Here is a 22,850-nt window from a genome sequence, read left to right as displayed (position 1 = left end):
TTGCTCGGGGACCATTCTGGAAAGGAGCAGAGCAGGGCTGGTCTTTAAATCAGGGATGTAGTGCTGGAGCAAGAGGGGATCTTGGTGGGGACAGTGGGGGGCCATTGTAATTTATCAGCCTGGGATTCTGATTCCTGCTGCAGCTTGGGGTCCTCCTCATTGAGCTTGCTCAACTGGGTCCCTCCAGGTGGAGGTACAACATGACACGCTCCTTTTACTCTGAGTCTTCTGTGGTTTCCTCTGAGGCCCATGGTGCCTCTGGCCCTCGTCAGCATCCCATTGCGCGAAGAGGCCAGTGGGGTTGCGGAGAGGATTGTGAGCTGAGTAGTGGGAGCCCTTGACAGCACCCAGTCCTGGCATGTACGAAGCATGTCCTGGCATGTACCTGGACAGCACCCAGTCCTGGCATCTACCTAGAATGGGCAGGTATGAGGGCCCCTCCCTAGACTGACTGTTCAAGTCTGTTGTCCTCTGATACAGGAGCCTCAGATGCTTCATGAATGCCTGGCACTGGGACAGAGTCTGGGAAATGCCGACCTCCTCCAGCCTGCATGACGTTTCCTGGCTCAGGCGTAGGTTCTTGCTGTCCTGAGCAAACCTGTGTAAGATGGTGTGTTCCGACCACACGCTGATCGGCAGGCAGGTGTGATGGGTGGAACAGGTTGCTGTTCTTGGAACATGATTCACGTTCACCTGTCCTGATAAAAAAAAAGTGCAGCAGAAAAAACTATTCTGAAGTGGTGAGTGCAGCTCACTACTACTGGTGACAACGGGGGGACAGAGCCCTTTACAGACTGGGTAAGGGTCAGGCAGGAAAGTTTCACTGCATTGTGGGAAAGGGGGGTGGAGGACTATTGAAACTCGGGACTCGTTATATGCCTTTTGCCCTGTTGTACAAACACCTTGGACAATGTTGTCGCTGCCTGGAAGAGGTTACATTCTCAGCACACAAGAGGCATACATAGGATTCTGGGAGAGGGAAAGCATTTACAGTTTTCAACAGCTGTATGTATATTTGCCTTTTGGTGAGTTAGTATAAACAGATAACTGAACTTTCACTAGATCTAGCCATCAGTAGCTTGATGATTTCTTGCAGGCGCCATGGCAGAGGTGGGTCTTGAGGAGAGATTTGCAGGAGAAGGAACTGGCCTTAAAAATCAGTGTTTCATGTGAATTGGGCAGCATGGAAGACGGGGCAGAGAAATTTGTGGGCAAAGCTGACAAATGGGCCGTTGAGATTGGCATCATTGGTAGAGAAGGGTGTGGTTGCACAGAGACAAGAGAAAACAGGTAAGGAAGTACCTAATTGTGAGTGCTCTTGAAGGTGGCTGTAAAACAACTTCCCACAGGAGTTGAAGAATAACAGAAGCCTGATTGTATCTGAGGAAAACGTAACACATCTTGGCCTTCCCATAAAATTGTTGCAAAATGTATAAGAAATCAGACTGCCAGCTCCCAGAACTGGAAGGGAGAAGAGAAGAACAGAAATACAAGATCAGTGAAATGAAGTTCTGAAAAATCCTCCTGCTAGTGCAATATGAAAAAGAAGAGACATCTCAGGTCTCTCATTAGAGCTAATATATCTTTGCCAAGAGAAGCACTAATTCCATAATAATAGGCACAGTAGGAAAACACGTCTAGAGTGTGTGTTGCCATTATATCTACTAATATGAAACAATCATTTATGCAAGCCTTTCCCCTTTCCACATTTCCTGTGTGGTGAGATCTTCACCTATCTATGAGTACTTCCAGGAGTAGGTGGATGGGGTGTGGAGGGATTTTTTGATCCTGCAACTGGAGATTTTAACTGTGGAGACAACTGCAGGAGAGCAGCCAGTCCCTAGTTCCATCCTTCTCAGCACCGTGAAATGGAATTCATATTAGAAATTTTTCTTGTTGCTTTTATCTTGTTGGTGGCATTGGCATTTTACTATGAACATCCAAAGGCTGAAATCCCTCGGGAAGTGGATCAGCACATAAAGCTTTACATTCTTCATTACGTCGTGAACTTTGCATTTGGTCTGGTGAGTGTACCTTGTTTGAAACTCGGGTTTGCCTGTTGTTTCCAAATACAGAGGTGGATTTTTGTAAGAGTCAGCGTTTAAATATATTGTAAAGAGCTGGCACGGGGTCCCTGTCAACTGGATTAGTTCTCGGAGGTAAAGAGAAGAAAGCACCAGGCAACATCACTCCCAGGTAGTTGCGAGGGAGAATTATTTCTTAGTGTTTAGGCAAAAGCCTTTCTAGAAAAAGTATAAAGAGTGATAAAATCTGTGCTAGGTAAGAGCTCCGGGCAGGGCTGTGAAACCAGTTGCTTATGCAAATGCAGTAGAAAGATTTCAAGTCGGGGTAGCACAGCCTGCAGTTATTCAGTCCAAGGTGTAAGGAAGACTATAGTGTCTACATATATATATATATGAAGTGTTAAAACGAGGCAAGAGATAGGATTGAAGTCAATGGAGTTGCATCAATTTACATCAGCTTAGGAGCTAGGCACGGTCTGACTCCTGCTATTAAGAGAGTTCTGCTTAAAAGCAGTTGTAAGGAGCTGCTAGCTGTGAGGCTTAGGTTGTGTTTTTAAAGCGGGGATTCAACCACCTCTTTTTGTGTGTGTGACGAGTACAATGTATCTTTGCCAAATTCACAGCGCATCATCTGAGTCAGCATTGACTTTACTGAGGATTTTCAAGGATATCCTTATTAGTTTATAACCCAAGGGTAAGTCTACACTTCAAGCTCCCTCTCTCTCTCTGTGTGATTGCCAGGGGAGGAGACACACATGCGCTAGCTCTCAAGATAGCACGCTACAGACAGAATGGAGCCACAGTGAGGCAAACTACAAGATGGCTGGCAGCCCTGAGGATGCACCTCTTGGCCTGTACTTGGGGTGACTAGCCCAGCCTCTCTAGTTCTGGCACACTGGCTCAAGGAGAGCTAGCAAAAGAATCATAGAATCTCAGGGTTGGAAGGGACCTCAGGAGGTATCTAGTCCAACCCCCTGCCCAAAGCAGGACCAACACCAACTAAATCATCCCAGCCAGGGCTTTGTCAAGCTTGACCTTAAAAATCTCTAAGGAAGGAGATTCCACCACCTCCCTAGGGAACCCATTCCAGTGCTTCACCACCCTCCTAGTGAAAAAGTTTTTTCTAATATCCAACCTAAACCTCCCCCACTGCAACTTGAGACCATTACTCCTTGTTCTGTCATCTGCCACCACTGAGAACAGTCTAGATCCATCCTCTTTGGAACCCCCTTTCAGGTAGTTGAAAGCAGCTATCAAATCCCCCCTCATTCTTCTCTTCTGAAGACTAAATAATCCCAGACTAAATAATCCCAGAATGTCTCCTGGTGCTGGGAACCATGCCCTCCATCTTGCAGTGTAGACTTGCCTTAAAATTAATTTAGAATGGTCCCTTTAAGAAATGTGGCCTTTTTCTTTTTTGGAACCTTTCTAAGCTAAAAATACAGCCCTTACAAGCACCAAGCTTCACCTACGCCCATCTCTCAGACAAGCCCCTCTCCAAATTTTGAAATATACACTTAAAAACAACTTGTCCCTTATTGTCCCCCCTGCCTGGGGGTGGAAATGGGGCAGCAGGGCCACGTGGGATGGGAAGCTCAGGGAAGGGTGTTGTGGGTCCAGAGATGTATGGGAACATCAGATTAATGTTTGGGGAATCATTTGTCTGGAGAGAGAACATGAGCTGAGCAGGGCTATGAGTTTGTATGGGCTTCCCCCTCCATGAGCTCAGCCCTCTCCCCTGCCCTGCCACCAATGACCCCTCTTCCAGTTCTCCCTACAGCTGTATAACTCCCACCATGCTCCCTCTACAGCCATGTGCTACCCACACAATAACTGGATCCCTCTGTTACAATGGCAGGCAGCAGGCACCTCTCGGAGCTACTGTTTCAGACTGTGTCCAGACTCAGGCCATTCAGTTACTTTTGGTTCACATTTTTTGAGTTCTCTTAGCAACCCTGAGGTTTAGAAACGTATCTTTTTACATGACAGCTCAGACGCTGAAGCATCCGTTTGGACAGCAATACAAATACAGCGAATAATTCAACCAGCCGAGCAGGAAAATATTCAGCATTCATTGGGACATAGATGGAAACAGTTGTGACTAAGTGTGAATAAAAATACATGAATAAATAGGAAAACTGGTCTGTGCTTTAGCTTTTTCTTATTAGCTAAGGTTCAACTGATGAGAAAAAAACAGCTGGACAGTGGTGGCTTGGCAGTCAACAAAGGACAGGGGGAAAGAGACAGAAAGTGCCAGCTTATATCTTAAAATAGAAGATGGGGATTGGCTGATGGTCCCAGGAGTGAAGCTGGCTAGGGCGCAGGGCTATGGAAATTGGGGAACTGTCTGTTGATACAATAATATTCACAGTGTTTAAAACGTTACAAGCGGTCTCTGCTCAGTGTTCCACAGGGAGAGATTAGGGACGGGGGCTGGTGAGAAGAGGGATGCAGATCAGTGGAAGGACCCCTGAGCCATGCCAGGACAGCTCTGCCCCCTTCCCCCAGCACAACTAAACAGTCCACATGCACACACCCGCCTCCTTTGCTTAATCCTTTTCTATGCCCTACCCTCAGCATTATCCAAGTTCTATTCCCATAATCACCACTACCTCCAAAACTCTGAATCCTACCCACTCGCCCCAATATGTAAATATGACACCAACTGCTCCACATTTCAAAAACCTAGGAAATTCATACACAAAATCTGTGTGTGTGTGTGAGTGAGTGAGAGAGAGAGAGCGCGAGCTAAGGTTGCCACCACACATGCCATAACTAAGAACAAAACCACAAAAGCAAGGATATGAAAAGTTAAATGAGCTAAGAGTACATATTCCCTATCCTTCCACCCACAGCTACACATCTTACCACTAGAGCTGCTGTATACCACAGACTACGAAGCACAACCGTAACCCTTCCTCCATAGGGATGCAAACCTCCATCACTGACTATTGTTGCCAATGGGGTCTGTTTTTCACTGTTTCAGCTTGAGTGTCTACTGTGGATCGCATGCTGCACCATTTGTGTTGATTGTGGGAGGAATCTTTGAGCAGGACAAACTTGTGAAATGAGGTCACAATTGACTTGTCATTCAGCCTTTTTTTATGCTAGCTTGCAATTCTTACAAAAATTGAGAATACACCTCCCACTGCCATACCTATTGGCAAGAAACAGATTGCTGCAATCAGCCCCACCAGAAAATTGCATGTGTTTTTTAATTAGGTGTTGCAACAGGTGACGCATTCAAAACCATGCCAACTCATGAGTTACTAATTTAGGAATTAAAATGCATAAAGATAGGCCATATATATGCAGATATGAAGATACTAGCTCATGGTTTTAGCATGCTAAGACTTGATGACAACTTATACTCTTCTCTGGAAACTCTGTGTTACACTTATTGCAACATTTCAGAGTTGGAGGCTAGCATCCTTATGGGTTACAGCCGAGCATGGTAATTGTGGTAGTGCCGAATTGTATGTCAGCAAATGGAGAAGTAGATGGCACAAATGGGAAGGTAGCTTTGGTTTTTACTTCCTTGCTGCTGTTGTTTTCTTAGGTAATGGAGTTACAAAATTATTGCTATTGTTGTCCCTGCTGTCCCTTCCTTTGGCGCATGATACATTTCAGTTGTATGCTGGTCAGGGCAGGAACCATGTCTCCACTTCGTAACAGAACCATTTAAAAACAAACAATAATTCTATATTTGCTACTATTAGCAGAGTGCACCAACAGCTCCATAGACCTCACACTATGGGTTAAATTCAGCCACATGCCATTGTATGTTAATGTATAATAAAAAAAATTTGTGCCTTCTATAGTGCTGCTCATCTGAGCACCGTACACACCCCAATATATTTTAGGGGGGGTAATCCTGGATCCAGTGAAGTCAACAAGAGTTTTGCCATTGACTTCAATGGAGACAGGTTTTCATCCTAGACGTTTTATGAATCCTAAAAATGAACCCATTTGAGACATGGCAAGGATACCCTAGATTAGAAGGTTTTGTCTGGGCTTTCTAAGTTTCCTGTTGTAAACTGGAAATTGCTACTAAATAAAAAGGAAAACCCCGCTCCATGTTGCGTTGGGTAGTGCTGACATCAAAAGCATGGGATCATTGCCAATCAACCAGGAAGGTCTGTTAGCATTCAAATTTCTAAAGCAATTTCAGAATTGCTGTGAATTTGGAGAGGGGGCAGCGAACTGATTTTGCCATTTTAACAGTGTTAGCTTGTGTGATGAAGATTATTGCAAGTGGGAGGGAAACATTGACTTCCTACCCTAGTAACAGAGTCTGAAAATAATACTTTTTATTTAAGGAAGGTCTGGATTATCCAGCTGCCAAATGTGTCAACTACACTAGGCTTATAGTAAAATTCTGTAATGGTAAGGACGGCATGACTCAGGGCACTGGGAGTGGGAGAAGAAGCATTTCAACTTTGCTGTAGGTTACCAATTCAAAGCCAGCAGAGTTATCATTACAACTTTTTGATTACTAGTATGAAGGATAATTGGTAGCACATGTGAAACAAGGTGGTTGTCTGAATCTACTTCAGAATGTGACCATCACAACAGGGCCCTTTGATGGCAGCTCTGGCACAGACCCCGAAGTATGAATCGGTTATGGAAACAACTTCCTGTTCACCCTCCAGGGTATAGCTGAAGCACATTGACAGGGAACTAATTTTTGGTCTCTTTCTCCCTATAAACAGGGAAGAATTTTTGAGAAACTGGGCATCTGTAAGGAGGTTTACCTCATCAGGGCCTTCTTGTGTGGAATACCACCATGGAATGATGCTAATCTCTTCATCGAGGACTTGAAGTTTGCAAAGGTGTCAGTGAGGGTCTACCATCCGAAAGTGTCATCTGCTGGCCGAAGGAGAGGAGTCCTTTACCTTCATGGAGGAATTGGCCAGATTGGAAGCATACGTAAGAAGTTTAAAGAAATTAAGGACTATGATAAATATGAAGTATTATCTAGTTCCTTCAATTATGATAGTTCCTACATGATAATTAAGAACGACTGCAATTAAGAATTTAAAAAATAAATTAAGAATGATAACCAAACTTAAAAGTTACATACTTTTAGTCAGACTGGCTGGTATTATGCTGCTAAGCATTCCCTTCTACGAAAATTTGTACGTATCCTTGGATTTCTGTTCTCTGACCATTCATGAGAATTACTTTACTTTTTCCCTTTAATTGTTGCTATTGGAGACAGAAAAATCGGAGCTTTGGCTACAGTTAGGCAAACTGCTCCCAGGCTGGAAGTCTTTGAGATCAGTAACATACTGAACTTTGTTAATAATTATAGCACCAAAATGTCCTTTGTACCTTTGAAAAATCTAACCATGATAACAATAATCCCCTAGATATATTTTTGGTTGCCCAATCTGAGACATCATAAGGTACCCGGATTTCAGTAGGTGCTGAGTACCCACCCTTGGAAAAAATCAGGGCCCTTTAAAGGCGTCTCACATTGGGAAAAAATTGAGGCATCCAAGATCACTGCTCTCTTTGGGAAATTGTGGTCTTTATGCAGGCTGAGTGTTGGATGCTGTAATTAGAGTGGGGTGAATTTTTTCAGAAGCATAGTTTATTCAAAGAAAAATGCAGTTTGGGGTTTACCAAAACTATTCTTGAATTAGGAGTGAATTCAGTGAATAGTTTCTGTGAAATTTTTTTATTTTTATTTTTTAAGTCAAAGTTTTGTTTCAGCTGTTTCTAAATGAAGTGTTTTGACCTTTTGGTTTGAAACAAAGTTTTGATTAGAAATGTAGCAAGATTTAAATAAAGCAAAAAGGGTAAAGGCACCCAAAAACTAAATGAAAACCCCAAATCATACAAAATATGAAAAATGTATGTTTTGGGTTGAACCAAAACAAAATATTATTTGGCTTTTTCAGTTCAGCCACTGACTTGAAAACAAACAAACAATTATTTACTCAGGTCTAGTAGCGTCTGCAAAAGGGGGTATTAAAACAGATAGAAACTTTACAAATGTCCTCATCAGACATCTATTATTCCCGTGAGCTACCTTTCGAAGGGGTAGCTCATTTTGTTGTTATATGCTTCCTTGGTGCAAGTTTTAAGCCCTGTGACAGGGGATGCCTCAGAGGATTTGGCTAACAAAGCTGCTCAATTCCTGAATGTGCAATTGAGATGCACCTGTCTTCCCTTCCAATATCCACTTTGCACTATTCCATCATCTCTTCTCTTTGTTTCGGACAAATAGACAGCTGAGACATTTTCTAAGATCTGTGTTAAGATGTTGTGGCTTTTTGGAATAAAGGCCCGGTCTATTCTGACCACCTGTGGAAGAGACAATTACTACATTTCTATGAAACTGGCCCCCCAGACAACGTTCCTTCTCATTTGTTTTCCATAAATGGGACAAATGGCGGCCTTAACTCGGATTTAAAAATCTGTGGGTGCAGTTTCTTGCGTTCCCTTTCTCTCCCTCTCTTTCTACATCTCCACCCTACTTCCAGCTACCATTTCATTCACTCATCCCTTCCTTCCTGCCTCATCATTCATTCTATATCCCACACTCATTATTAACTCTTTTACAGCACTCTTTTTCATTCTCTTTTCCGTGCAAGTTTCCCTTCCCCTCCCTTTCTTCGTTCTACACACCACTTCTTTTTTACTATATTCTATTCTGGTTCTTATCTGTTGCTCATTGCTGCGGCCATGTGAGGACCTCCCAGACGTGTATTATACAATGTTCCTGGTATCTGTCATGTGTTGATCTTCCTTACCACAGGAAAAAAGCTGCATGAACAATTATAAAAACATTAAGATAATATTTATTTTATATATGCATGTATATGCACATGCTGTGTGGTTATACTGGTAGAGACAAGGTTTGAAAAAAAAGTGTCTTTCCCTTGCAGTGGAAAGTGGTGAGGTCTGAGGTAGTTCTCTGTGTGTGAAAGAAAATACCACACTTGCCCCTTAGGAAAATCCCGCCATTGCATTATGTGGCCCTGCTAGTGGTACCAGCAGTGGTGTCTTTGTTCAGCCTCCCATAGGGCTGTTTACATAACGTGAAGGTAGAAATGTGAATCAACATTGGTGTCCTGTCTGCACTAGGGCTCCCACAGATGTTAACAAAATGGAGGAAGAGCTCATCCCTGTGCCACTCCCCCCCAAATCTCGTAGTGTCAAGGCCAAGGACAGGAGAAATCCAATGCAGCTCATTAGTATGAAGGAGATACAGATTCCAGAAAGTCTGACTCTTTCTTTTAAGTGACGTTACTTCCACACCTTGACTCACTCAGAGAGGCATTGAGGAGTATTTTGAGTATGGTGTTTGGATACTTCTGCCCCAATGCACACAACTCCCAGTGAAAAACCCGAGAGGCCTTTTTGCCACATATTGACCACACTAAGACTGTCTCTGGATTAGTAAACCTGGGATGAGCAGAATTCCAAGTCACATAACCCCCCCCTAATCCTCCTGTAAGATCATGACTCCCTCATCAAAAATGAACACCCATCTGAATTTTCTTCTCGTTTTGTAAGGACATAGAATTGAATATCTTGAAGACATTAATACAACTCCATTGAGAATGTTTGTGTTGCAGGCATGTATGAAAGAGTATGCCGTTTTATTGCCAGGAGAAGTGACTCAGTGGTTGTGTGTGTTGGGTAAGTGATTTTATTTCTGTTGCGCTATGTGGGAACCATTTACAATGTGTCAGCTTCCAGGTGTATATGTCCGTGAGCCACCCCCTTTCAGTCTGTTCTTTCAGAAAGTGGTTCAACAAAAGGAACATATTGATGGATATAATTTTGCACTCTACGCTCCACCCTCTTGTTGAATTCTTTGGAGCAGACTTGCAATATGTCTGTTATGGAGCCTGAAAGAGCAGACCAAACAAAGAAAAAACCCTTTAAATATTTTAATATATAGCATCATTTTTATAGATAGTGGGTCAAGTCCTGACCCCTATAATGTCAGAGGAAGGGGACTGCACATACCTTACTCTCACTTTTCATGATGCAGCCAGATCAATCCTTAGGATGGCTGTTATGACAGTGCGTTAGCTATAGAATGATAGAAGCATAGAAATGAAGGGCTAGAAGAGACCTCGAGAAGCCATCAAGTGTAGCCCCCTGCACCGAGGCAGGACCAAGTTAACGAAGACCGGACAAGTGTTTGCCCAGTCTGTTCTTAAAAACCTCCAGTGATGGGGATTCCACAACCTCCTGTGGAAGCTATTCCAGTATTTAACTATCCTTGTAGTTAGAAAGTTTTTCCCCAATATCTAAATTCAACCTCCCTGGTGGCAGATTCCACCCATTATGTCTTGTCCTGCCTTCAGCAGACACAGAACAATTGATCACCATCCTCTTTATAGCAGCCCTTAACATATTTGAAGACTTATCAGGTTCCCCCCTCAGTCTTATTCTCTCAGGTCTAAACTTGATTAGTTTTCTTAAGCTTTCATAGGTTCCTGTTTTCTGAACCATTTTTGTTGCCTCTCTCTGGATTCTCTCCAATTTGTCCACATCTTTCCTAAAATGTGATGCCCAGAACTGGACACAGTACGCTGAGACCTCTCCAGTGCTGTGTAGAGAAAGACAATTACTGTCCCTGTCTTACATACAACACTGCTGTTAATACAGCCCAGAATGATGTTAGCCTTTTTCACAACTGCATCATATTGTTGACTCATACTCAATTTGTAATCCATTATAACACCTAGATCCTTTGCAGCGTTACTACCGCCTAGCCAGATATTCCCCATTTTGGAGTTGTGCATTTGATTTTTCCTTCCTCAATGAGGCACTCTGCACATATCTTGACTGAATTTCATCTTGTTGAATTCGGACCAATTCTTCAATTTGTCAAGGTCATTTTGAACTCTATTTTTTTTCGTCCAAAGTGCTTGCAAGCCTGACAAGCTTGATATCATCTGCAAATTTGATAAGCCTACTCTCCACTTCATTACCTAAGTCATTCATGAAAATATTGACTAGTACTGGACCCACAACTGACCCCTGCTGGACCCCTCTAGATACGCCCTCCCAGTTTGACAGTGAAGCTTTGATAACTACTCTTTGAGTACAGTCTTTCAACCAGTTGTGCACCCACCTTATAGTAATTTAATCTAGACCACGTTTCCCTGCTTGCTTATGAGAATGTGAGACTGTGTTAAAAGCTTTACTAAAATCAACATATATCATGTCTACTGCTTCCCATGCTCCCTCGCCAAGCAGGCCTGTAACCTGGTCAAAGAAGGAAATGAAGTTGGTTTGGTATGATTGGTCTTTGACAAATCCATGCCGGCTATTCCTTAGAACTGCTTTTCTCTAGGTGCTTACAAACTGATTGTTTCATAATTTGTTCCAGTGTCTTTCCAGGTACTGAAGTTAGGTTGACTGGCAACAATAATTCCTCCTTGTTCCCCTTTTTAAAAGATAGGTATTATGTTTGCCTTCTCCATTCCTCTGGGACCTCACCTGTCTTCCAGGAGTTCTCAGAGATAATTACTATTGGTTCCAAGATTGCTTCAGCTAGTTCCTTAAGTACCCTAGGATGAATTTCATCAGGCCCTGCCAACTTGGATTCATCCAGCTAATGGAAATATTCTTCTAGGCAGCAGCTTCATAGCTGTATACCACAGAGGCCTAGGAGAAGGGGAGCAGCTTTGGCAAATGAGTCCTCAAGCCCCTCCACTGCAAAGCATGCCATTAGTCTCTCTCCACAGAGACTACAGCAGAATTGGGAGCAAGGGGGAAGATATACAAGGGTCTGCTGATTGGCGGGGCTCATTGCAAGCACTCTAGAATGCTTCCGTGTAGGGCTGATAAGAAGGGTCGTGCGTGGGGGCGAGAAGGGAAGTTGTGCCTCTCCTCCCATCCCCCAGCACCGACTGTTTTTTGTGGACGGCCGGCTTACTTCCTTCCAGTGTTAGTTATCAGCTAACAGCCACTGCCCTGGTATGCACCTAAATGACATCTGTCTATATGAGCATCCACTATTAAAAGTTCAAACTTGGAGGCTCTTTTCAAAAAACATACCCAATCCATTTTAAAATGCAACAGTCTGAATGAATTGAGTTGCAGTTTTCCAACCCCCTTTTATATAAAACATGGTCCCCTCCGCTGAGAGCTGATGCAAAGGGCGGTAAGAGGAAGCCATTTGCAGAGCACAGGAAGAAATGTTATGGAGCCTACCAACCCCAGGAATTACTCCACATACTCTAGAAAGCCATCTGCTGTCCCTTACCTATTAAAAAACTGGTTACAGATAGAACAGACTTTTAAAAACCTCCCTGCTAGTTATCCCCCAAATGCTAAAGTCAAAGCACACGACCCTGTTATGGATCACTGGGAAACTATGTCTGTGTAATGAATGAGAGCAGTGGCTTCCCTAAACGCTTCAGTTCCTCAGCATTCATCATGTTGTAACCAAAGAGCTCTAGCTAAATTCCTTTAGTCCTGATAACCTGACAAACCAGATAGGAGATGGCTGCTGCAGGATAATCAGAGAAAAAAGCAGGCAAAAGACTTTGGGGTCTGTACTCAATAAACTGTCTGACTAGTTCCCTGATTAACAAATGTTTTTGGTGTCCTGAGATCTTTGGCTAATCAAGAGCATCATAAATTGCTAACAAAAAGACATAACCACAATGAATATTCATCTGTATATTCCAACCCTTCTGTGTCTTTGAGGAGCTGTTAAAATGAACGCTGATGGTTGCTGACTACCCTGTGTGGTGCGTTTGTGGGTTAATGTTTTTATGTTTCCGGATATTGTGCATTTCTTTACGGGAAATTTTATTTCCCAATTTCTTTACTCCTAAAAAAGGATAAAAAGTTGTTTCCCTCGAATTATATTAAAAATCACAGTACCTGTTCCCTTAATCCTGGGCTACTGGAATTGAGCGAACAACCATGTGGAATCCTTAGCGCCTATTGGCTCCCTTTATAAATAATTCCTGACACAAAAAATAGTAAATCTTTATAACTTTTAGTGTTTATTCTCACATATGTACTCGGGGTGGTATTAGATTTCATTGCAAACCTAAAAGCAGAAAGGCTGATTACTGGTGTATACTCCAGAATGCTTCAGTACCACACAGAGTCAGATGATGTGCCTACATTTGTCTAGAACGTAATTAAAAAGATTTGGTGACTCCTGAAGCTATTCTACAAAGCAGAATTTTAAACACATACATAAGTAATAATAAACACATTTTTCTAACTTTAAAAGGTACTTGAAAGAAAAGATGACACTACCCATAGATATGATGACATTAAAACACTGTCATTGATATTTTAGGTATCGTTCGGCTCCTAAACACCCATATCCAACCCAGTTCTGGGACTGTCTCACTGCCACGGTACACTTTATGACGACAGCAGAAGACTATGGGGTGGATCCCACCCGTATTATCATCTGTGGAGACAGCAGTGGAGGCACACTCGCTGCTGCTGTTTGCCAAACCCTTGTGGGTAGAACAGACCTCCCAAAGGCACGAGCCCAGATCCTATTCTATCCATTTCTCCAAGCTGTGGACTTTAATTTGCCTTCATATCAGCAAAACGGTTCAGTCCCCATCCTGTTAAAGAAACGGACCCTCACACTTGGACTGCAGTATCTCAATAAGGATTTGTCACTGATGAAAGGTATCCTAGAAGGTTCCCATGTGCCTGAGGATTTGAAACTGAAGTTTAGCAAATGGCTGAGTCCAGACAATATCCCCATGGAATTTAAGATCAGAGGCTACAAACCACCTGCATCTGCTACATATTCAGAAGAACTTCATACTTTGGCCAAACCAGTTTTTGAGACAACCTTTTCCCCACTCTTAGCTGAAGATGCCATTGTTCGCCAGCTCCCAGAGACTTTCATCGTGACCTGCGAGTACGATCTGATCAGGGATGATGGACTGTTGTACAAGAAAAGATTGGAGGACAATGGCATTCCAGTAACTTGGTACCACATAAAGGATGGATTCCATGGAGCACTATTCCTAATTGACTATGGGTATATTTCATTTCCATGTGGAGAGAGAGCAATGCTCAATGTAGTAAACTTTATAAAAGGCTTGTAACCACTGCCCCTCAAAAAACAAAAATATCTCCCCCCCTCCCGTTCTTCAGAGCTGGGAGTCTTGCTTTCCATTCCCAAAGCGATACGTCTGAGTGGCCGCAGAAATTACAGGAAACTCTCAGATTTCAATTATCTTTGTCCAGCTCTGAAATACCGGCTATGGGGCTGCCCCCTCTTTCCCCACCTGTGGCTGCTATTTCTAGCTGCTTGTGAGAAGTGCAGCTAGAGGAGCTTAGGAATCTCTGTTTCTCCTCCTTCTGCTACTCAGCTGGTCTTCCAGGGAGAGATTTGTGCAGTGCTGCCCAGGGGATGGGAGAAAACTCTAGGGCTGGGAAACTGAACAGGCAAAAGGGATTTGGGGCTGAATCTGGAGGTAATGGTGAGGGGGGTGAATTGGGGGAGCGGGAGGGATAAGTGAAATGGTGACTCCTGGGGAGTTGAATCTGGAGCTGGCTGCAGAGGAGCCTAAATCTGATGGAGGCTGAATCCAGAGCAAATACTGTAGGGCATAGAGAACTGAATACAGGGGTTGGATCTGGGGATGCAGGCAAAGAAAAAATGGTGGAAGGAAAGAGGAGGAAAGCAGGGGATCAGCTTGTGGAGAGCAGAGCAGTGCAAGTTATAAAGCCATAAAATATGAACAATATTTAATCAGGAGCTACACGCTGTTACGAGTTTCAAAGGTAAATGAAACAACCTTGTGCCAGGAGGTAGGAGACAGGGTTAGTGTGTCTAACCAGAGCAGTAATCAAATGGTATGCGCCACAGAGATGTTGCATAAAGTAAAGTTGTTTAGACTCAAACTTCTGTATTAAAGAGCCACCCATAAGGAAGAGGCTTTTACCTCAGTTTCAAAAGCAGCATTTTAAAAATAAATAATTGTTGACTTCCCATGAATGTACTTTTTGATCAGCCACTGTAAAGAGGACATGTCACTATGGATTCTAGGCCGGTATTATCCAAAGCAGAAAGCAATTTCTGATAAAAAGAATGGATCCGTGAACACTCTACCATGCCATGGCAGAGAAAGAGCTGGGATAAAGGAACTGCCAACATTCAAATGGTCCGTATCCAGGAGCGAATAACGGATAAGCAAAAATGCCTTATGATTTTTAACTAGGTGGACAAGCACAAACAATGGATCACATCATAGCTGAGCGACCCCTTTGTTCTTTCATCGGAGGCCTGAAGGACATTACCAGCTCACTGCTGCGGCGATGTGCTGGCTATCAAACCTAGATACAAATCTGTAGTCATTGCTACCTCCCCAAGCCATATGAAAGACGACGACTAGGTGGATGGAGCAAATTTGGTCTGAGCTCTTGGAAAATCCAGAACACCCCAAGATACACTGATTTTAAAGGACTGGTGATTTGAGGGGTGGGGGGAGGCCAAGTCACAATAGTCCTCCCCTTTCAGAGATACTCTCGAAGTCTTCCACACCAGCCCAGGCTGTCCTTAAGTCCACTGCCCTGTCTGTGCCACTCCCGCAATGACTAGAACAAATGATCCCAAGTTCACTGCCCAGATTGTGCCACTCATTCAGTGGCTGGTTGGGGAACCCAGGTCCACCCCTACACTGGGTTCCAGCCCAGGGGCACCAGCATCAAAGGTCTGTACTACTAAGAACCTTCCTGCCACTCCCCTGGAATGCTTCCTGCCTGTCCTGTCCTAGGCTTGCATTCTCCACCCTTCTAGCCAAACCCCTATCTCCTGGATCTGCTACACAAACTTTTCCTTAGTAATCCCCACCCCTTTCATAGAATCATAGAATCATAGAATCTCAGGGTTGGAAGGGACCTCAGGAGGTCATCTAGTCCAACCCCCTGCTCAAAGCAGGACCAAACCCAACTAAATCATCCCAGCCAGGGCTTTGTCAAGCCTGATCTTAAAAACCTCTAAGGAAGGAGATTCCACCACCTCCCTAGGTAACCCATTCCAGTTCTTCACCACCCTACTAGTGAAAAAGTTTTTCCTAATGTCCAACCTAAACCTCCCCCTCTGCAACTTGAGACCATTACTCCTTGTTCTGTCATCTTCTACCACTGAGAACAGTCTAGATCCATCCTCTTTCTCGCCCTTGTCCCAGGGAGAAAAATTGCAGCCTTCCTCCCTGCAGCTTCCTCGGTTTTATAGATGCCCCACCTGTTCTTGCACAAGTGTGCTTCCCTTAATTAGGGCTCTCCTCTCGGCCTAAATCTCTGCTGGCCCTGTTTGCAGACTAATGGGTTACTTGGCCCATCTGGCCTATGTTTACCCCATCAGGGTGAGTATGGGGAGCATACCCCATCACAAGGTGATAACCTACATAGAAAAATGATACCAAGAAGATGATTATTCAATACTCTGAGGCCCTGAAATCTCAGTGCTCATTATTTGCAATAAACATAACTCCCTTTCAGAGAATATCCTACATGCTGAATAAAATATAATGAACATATTTATAATATATAGATACAGTGCAATACACAGAGGGTTAAGTATTTAAAATAACATGATAGCAATCAAAGCTCTCAGTAGCTCAAACAAAAACAGAGAGAGAATCTTACCCAAAAATAAGGGGAATAAGCCTTAATACTACTAAAGAGGTTGCGGCTGTTTTTAAAAACAGTGAAAAAACCTTGAATGTAGAAAACTAAAATATTAAGTGTTGTTAATAATTGTGATTACACCCAACGGGTGATTTTCAAGAAAAAATAGTAAATAGCTTAGAAATCATTCAGTATATTTATTTAAGGTTTGCAATCCAGAAATGTTTGCGTATGCATGAAAATATGACTGTTGTACGTTTTTAATTTCGGGGACATAGTTTATATTAGTTGGCTTTCAGTAACAGAAGTAATGATATACATTATTATGAATTGTAAACCTTTCAAACTGATTTTGATGGTATTGTCACTACCGGGGTAACTCATTCAACTAGGATCTGTATTAAGGATTAATGTTTGATAAATACAATCTTCCCAGAAGAGAACTGTCATAAACAGTTAGTTAAGGGTTAAGGTTTTTGTCTACCTGTAAAGGGTTAACAAGCAGTACCTGTGGACACCTGACCAGAGGACCAATGAGGGACAAGATTATTTTCAAATCCGTGGAGGGAAGTTTTTTTTATCCTGTTCTTTGTTTTCTTAGAGAGTCTCTCTTGGGTATTAAGAGAGTCCAGACATCTTAATCAAGTCCTCTCAGGTTTCTGCAACAAATTCTTCTATTCAAGCTAGTGAGTATTAGCAAGGAACTAGTATTCTTATACTTTTATTTCTGAATTTGCAATTCTGTGTTTTGCTATAGAATTTCTTTAAGTCTGTACTGATATTGCTTTTACTGAGAAAGGGGGAGGGAGAATTCTCTCCAGAGATTGATAAGTTTAGACCCTATATTGTTCCATCTTGGTTACAGAGACAGTGACTTTTCTTTTTTATTCTTTAATAAATTATTTTCTATTAAGGACTTGGTTGGTCTTTCCTTGGGTGGATTCTCAGGGAAAGAGAAGGGGGAGGTATCCCTCTGTAGTTAGATCCCGGTATCTCTCCTAGGAAAAGGGAGGGGGGAGGAAGCAGGGGGAATGGTTTATTTCTCCTGGGTGTAAGAACTCCATGGATTTGGGGCTCTTGGAATCCCCTAGGATTTTGGGGAAGGACTGTGTCTCAATCCACATATCTGATTGAGTGGTGGCAGCTTACTAGATCTAAATTAGGATTTTAGTTTAGAGGGAAACCAGTGCAGGTCCCCACATTGGAACCCAACAGCTCCAAGTGGGGGTGAGACCTATGACAAGAACAGAATAAAGTTAGATCAAATTACCTTTGATATTACTTTGATTGTTGTATTGAAGAGCTGGAGAAGCTGGAGTAAGATGGGTTTTAGAGACTGTCCAGGAAGGGAGAAGATAAGGGTAAGCTCAATGGTTGAGGTTTGCTGAGGGTTTAGGTCTGTGGGCATGGGGTGGAGGAAACTGGGGTGGGGAGCAGTTAGCTTTAATCGGATGTCCGGGGTAACTAGATAGTTTCAGAGACAAGCTGGGGCCAGCTGGGAGTTGGTAAATACATCACAGAATGTGAGAAGTTAGGAACAGCAGTAGGCAAAGGAGAAAAGAATGTTTTGAACCAGATGGATGAAGTGACATGAGCAAGTAGCTGAGGTGATGTAGGCTGAAGATGGGCATTAGTAAATATAGATATGGTTGAATGTGTTGGATTCTGAACTTTGTGGTCATTCAACAGTGGCATAACTATTCCTGGGGACAACTGGAAAACACTCTTCCCATTTTACAAGGGTCATAGCACTGAAGATCATGCAAACTACAGTGCCATATTCTCTTTCCAGTGATGACATATCTGGCTGCAAATTCTACTGCTCTATGGTCCTCCAAAAATGTTGGTATAAAGTTTTAAAAAAATTGTAAGAAAGCCAGTTCCATAAACTCTATGAAAAATGTAATACTTAAAAAGATACCTCAAAACCCTGTAAATAAATAGAACAAAAGGAGGCTTTCCTCATCCTAACTGACCATAGAGCCAAAAAAAGAATGTTAAGTATCTCTCTACTTGTCCCATAAGTGTGGTGTATTAAGGTCTGTTTTGGAATTGCGAGCTATCACTTTAAGAGTATATGTGTGGAGGTTTCTGATCCTGCTTGCAGGTTAGGGGACTTTTTGGGGAAGGATGTGATCAGTCAGTCTGGAAAGAGCCAGCTTAAAGCAGGGTGGGTGAGTTATGCCCATCTGCTTTAGGAAGCAACCTATATTCTCTGTCTCTGTGTTGGGGTTCTTGTGTGTAATCATTCTGAATTCTAAGCAACGAAATATAGTGTTACACTGCAGCCTTCCAGCAAGGTATTTCTACATACTGTGAGCAAAACAATAAGGATTAAAGTAATGTGCAGGACTTCAGTCATTCTGCAGCAGCTGAGCTGTTTCTTGTAGGACTGTAGAACTGGAAGGGGCCTGAAGAGGTCATCTAGACCAGTTCCCTGTACTCATGGCAGGACTAAGTATTATCTAGACCGGTGGTGGACAACCTGCCCTAAGCAATTTATTCCAGTGTTTAACCACTGGTGGGCCGCAAGACAGTTTGTTTACATTGACCGTCTGCAGGCACGGCTGCCCGCAGCTCCCAGTGGCTGTGGTTCACCGTTCCCGGCCAATGGGAGCTGCAGGGAGAAATTCCACAACCTCCCTAGGCAATTTATTCCAGCGTTTAACCACCCTGAAGTTTTTAGGAAGTTTTTCCTAATGTCCAAACTAAACCGCCATTGCTGCAATTAAAGCCCATTGCTTCTTGCCCTATTCTCAGAGGCTAAGAAAAATATTTTTTCTCCTTCGTCAGAAGGGGAGGAGACAGAGGAACAGTGGGAAAGCAGCAAAGCCACGATGAACCTTGACTACGTTTAAGCTGGCAAAGTTTTCCAAAAGCATATAGGGTCCCCCTGCACACATCCTCCCACCCTCACAAAAAGGGATGGAGAGTGTGGTCAAGTGATTAAAGCAAAGACTCTTGTGAGTTAGGATTCCTAGGTTTTATGCACACCCTCAGGGTGAGAGAGGTTTAACCCTTCACATCATAGGAACTTGTCTTTCTGCAATACAAGGGTTAAACCCAGTTGTCCTCTTCTGATCTGTAGTCAGAGTTCTCCTTGCCTCCAAACTAGGAATAGAATCTATGAATCCTAGTCCCCAATCTCCTTGTTCTAGACCAGATTCTCATACAGTGCAAGGAATGCAGAATGCATGTGGACATAGTTAGTGGGGGCTAGCTTCTCTCAGTGGTTGCGGCAGTTTTGTTGATTCAATAAGTGGCTGTTAAACAAAACTAGTCATATATGGGATGTTACATTTAATTGCTGAGATTCTAATGACTGAAAATTGTTTAACATAACATATAGATTATGAGCTCTTTAGGGAAGGGTCTGTCTTTTTCTGCCAAGCACAGGGGTAGGCAACCTATGGTACGTGTGCTGAAGGCTGCACGCGAGCTGATTTTCAGTGGCACTCACACTGCCCGGGTCCTGGCTACCAGTCCAGGGGGCTCTGCATTTTAATTTAATTTTAAATGAAGCTTCTTAAACATTTTAAAAATCTTATTTACTTTACATACAACAATAGTTTAGTTATATATTATAGACTTATAGAAAGAGACCTTCTAAAAATGTTAAAATGTACGACTGGCACGCGAAACCTTAAATTAGAGTGAATAAATGAAGACTCGGTACAGCACTTCTGAAAGGTTGCCGACCCCTGATTTAGATGTATTCAAGTCTGGAGGGACTCCCAAAAAGCAAATCCTCAGCCAATTATCCCTGGAGTAAACTATCAGTAGACAACATTTTTGTGTAGTCTACATGAAACTAAGTGTCTGCTATGATAAATCTGGGTCCCCTGTCCCAGACTTTTTACAGGTGCCAACTTAGTAAACCCCAAAGAGTCAAAGGACTCTGGAGCCATCTATAAACAACAGAGTAAATGGTGCAAGTTTCTCAGCACCAGAATGACAAGAGAGACCCACTTTATGCCTTTTGCCTGAACCTGTGGTGCAGCATCCCCAGTGCTGGACTGCCACAGATAGAGTTGATGGTGCTAGAAAATCTAAGGTGCCATAACTTTGACACCTGACTCAGCCACTTGCAGCTCATTAGAGTTGATGATGCAGAAAAGCTGACACCAAAGCAGGTTGATCCGGGTACTTTGGTGTCATAGCTCAGCACCAAATAAGGTCAATCTAGAAGGATGCAGGGAGCTCAGTGCTTTATCAACAGTGAGGAAGCCCTGGCATCACATTAGGCTAGCCTGTTCAGATCCAGGAAATTTGGTGCCATGACCAGCGTGCCAAAACTTTGACATTGGGTTCAGCCAGTGGGATAAGACTGGGGATCTGGTCATCACATAAGCCAGGAAACGAGCCACTGATTCTAGTGGATCTCTAAAGTTGATGCTGGATTTACAGATTGCCAAACTTAGTTAACAGGGTAAGACTGCCCTTTCCATACTTGCAGGTCCAGGTGTTACTTATGCTGCACAGGTACCACTTTGTTCTTTTAAATAAAGAAACCTCTAGTAACTGATGATCTAGCTAATTAAAAGGAAAATAGCTCTGAAAGGGCTGAAGAATAAAACAATGAGAGAAGCATTGACGATACTGCATGGGATTTGAGCTTGCTGTACTTTCAGTGGTTAAGAAGGAATTCAAGGGTGGTTGGAACCGATTTCCTCTTTTATAGCCTTGGAATCCTCTGTAAAGGGAGGGACAATTGGCCCCAATAGACCCTGGTCTCTAGAAGATTCTGCAGTTTTAACTTGTAGACAATCACAGAGGTGGCTGAAGGTGCTGGCTCTGCTTAACCAGTTGCCTGGGGCTCCCTCTGTCCCCTATTTCTCCCTTACGGTGTTTCCAATTTTCACCAACATCAATAGGGTTCTAGCCACAGATACCTAGAACGTTCCCTGAAATTTGGGAAATGATCAGATGCAGCCAGCAGATGTCACTGCAGGACCATATTAAGTGACAAACATACCAGCTAGTCACCTGGGAAAGAATTCTCTGTAGTAACTCAGAGCTCTCCCCATCTAGCATCCCATCACTGGCCATTGGAGATATTTGCTGCTAGCAGTCGCAGATCACCTACATGCCATTGTAGGCAGTCTCATCATCCCATCCCCTCCATAAACTTATCAAGCTCAGTCTTGAAACCAGTTAGGTTTTTTTGCCCCCACTGCTCCACTTGGGAGGCTGTTCCACAACTTCACTCCTCTGATGGTTAGAAACCTTCACCTAATTTCAAACCTAAATTTGTTGATAGCCAATTATATCCATTTGTTCTTGAATCCACATTGGCTCAACTTAAGAAACTCCTCTCCCTCGCTGGTATTTATCCCTCTGATGTATTTACAGAGAGAGAAATATCTCCCCTCAGCCTTCATTTGGTTAGGCTAAACAAGCCGAGCTCCATGAGGGGGAATACAGGTGCAGTTGCCCTGAATTGTGACACACTGAATCTTACCTGGCTATTTATTGGGTCATTCATTTCAAATACATGATACCAAAATTCATCAGTTCTCATAGTGCTGTCATATTCATAAAATGCATCACAGATTTGATAATCCTTAACTTTCAAATCAGAGGATCCATTTGTTGCGCCCTGATCACATCAGGAGGTCCATCAATCACCACCTTTGTATCATGGCAAGGTGCTGATACACAACTGCTTGGAGTAACAAAAGCAGGCTCTCAAGTACATGATCTTGTAAAGGCATTGCCTTTTCTCACATAAGCCAGTGCTTTGCAAAAAAATTCAATGACAAATGTCTTATATGGATGTCTTGTATTGATCATGCTTTCCATTCTTGCGTAGTCACATGTCTCAAAATGCGCCAACACTTCAGATGCCGGTGACGGCACAGGAGAATCCTTGTAATTGATTTTCATAACATCCTCACTTGCAGCTGTCACAAAAGGTTTCATAAATCTCAGAAGAATATCTTTGTATAGAGTCATCATTACTAGGTACAAAAGGTGAGTTACCAGTGCTTTCGTTTGGAGGAGTCAGTTGACCTTGTAAAGCATGGGCAGCACTGCATGAAAAAACAAACACCTTCATTAAAGGATTCTTGGAGCTCATTGGTATTCTTATTTCCCCTGTTCCAGCAGCACCTCTTTTCTCTTTTTCATCAAAGGTACTGACAAAGGAGGAGTATAGCCCAGGTACCGTCAATTGATCTCTCAGCAAGCGCATTTTCACATACAACACACTTTTCTTCACACGCG

General features: G+C 43.0%; 2 protein-coding genes across 3 annotated transcripts in view; one reads left to right on the top strand and one right to left on the bottom strand.

Moving 5' to 3' along the window:
- Nucleotides 1-22,850, bottom strand: part of DHRS3 (dehydrogenase/reductase 3) — a 136,231-nt gene that overhangs the window by 65,517 nt on the left and 47,864 nt on the right. The gene's annotated exons all lie outside the window — the stretch shown is intronic.
- On the top strand, nucleotides 1,489-14,460 carry LOC120387747 (arylacetamide deacetylase-like 4). Its single transcript, XM_039508830.1, has 4 exons — nucleotides 1,489-2,024; nucleotides 6,737-6,953; nucleotides 9,614-9,677; nucleotides 13,321-14,460. Exons 1-4 carry the CDS (start codon nucleotides 1,869-1,871, stop codon nucleotides 14,093-14,095), a joined length of 1,212 nt encoding a protein of 403 aa, XP_039364764.1. The 5' UTR covers nucleotides 1,489-1,868; the 3' UTR covers nucleotides 14,096-14,460.

This window comes from Mauremys reevesii, linkage group 21, assembly GCF_016161935.1.
Source record: "Mauremys reevesii isolate NIE-2019 linkage group 21, ASM1616193v1, whole genome shotgun sequence".
Lineage (NCBI taxonomy): Eukaryota > Metazoa > Chordata > Testudines > Geoemydidae > Mauremys > Mauremys reevesii.
Note: the sequence above shows the minus strand (reverse complement) of the source record. Positions and strands in the feature narration are given on the sequence as shown.

What these genes read in the sequence shown, in the direction of transcription:
- LOC120387747 (XM_039508830.1), top strand. Translation starts at nt 1,869, where the DNA reads ATGGAATTCATATTAGAAATTTTTCTTGTTGCTTTTATCTTGTTGGTG. An exon ending in TGAACTTTGCATTTGGTCTG is followed by an intron (nt 2,025 to 6,736) that starts GTGAGTGTACCT and finishes CCCTATAAACAG; the next exon opens with GGAAGAATTTTTGAGAAACT. An exon ending in TGGCCAGATTGGAAGCATAC is followed by an intron (nt 6,954 to 9,613) that starts GTAAGAAGTTTA and finishes TTTGTGTTGCAG; the next exon opens with GCATGTATGAAAGAGTATGC.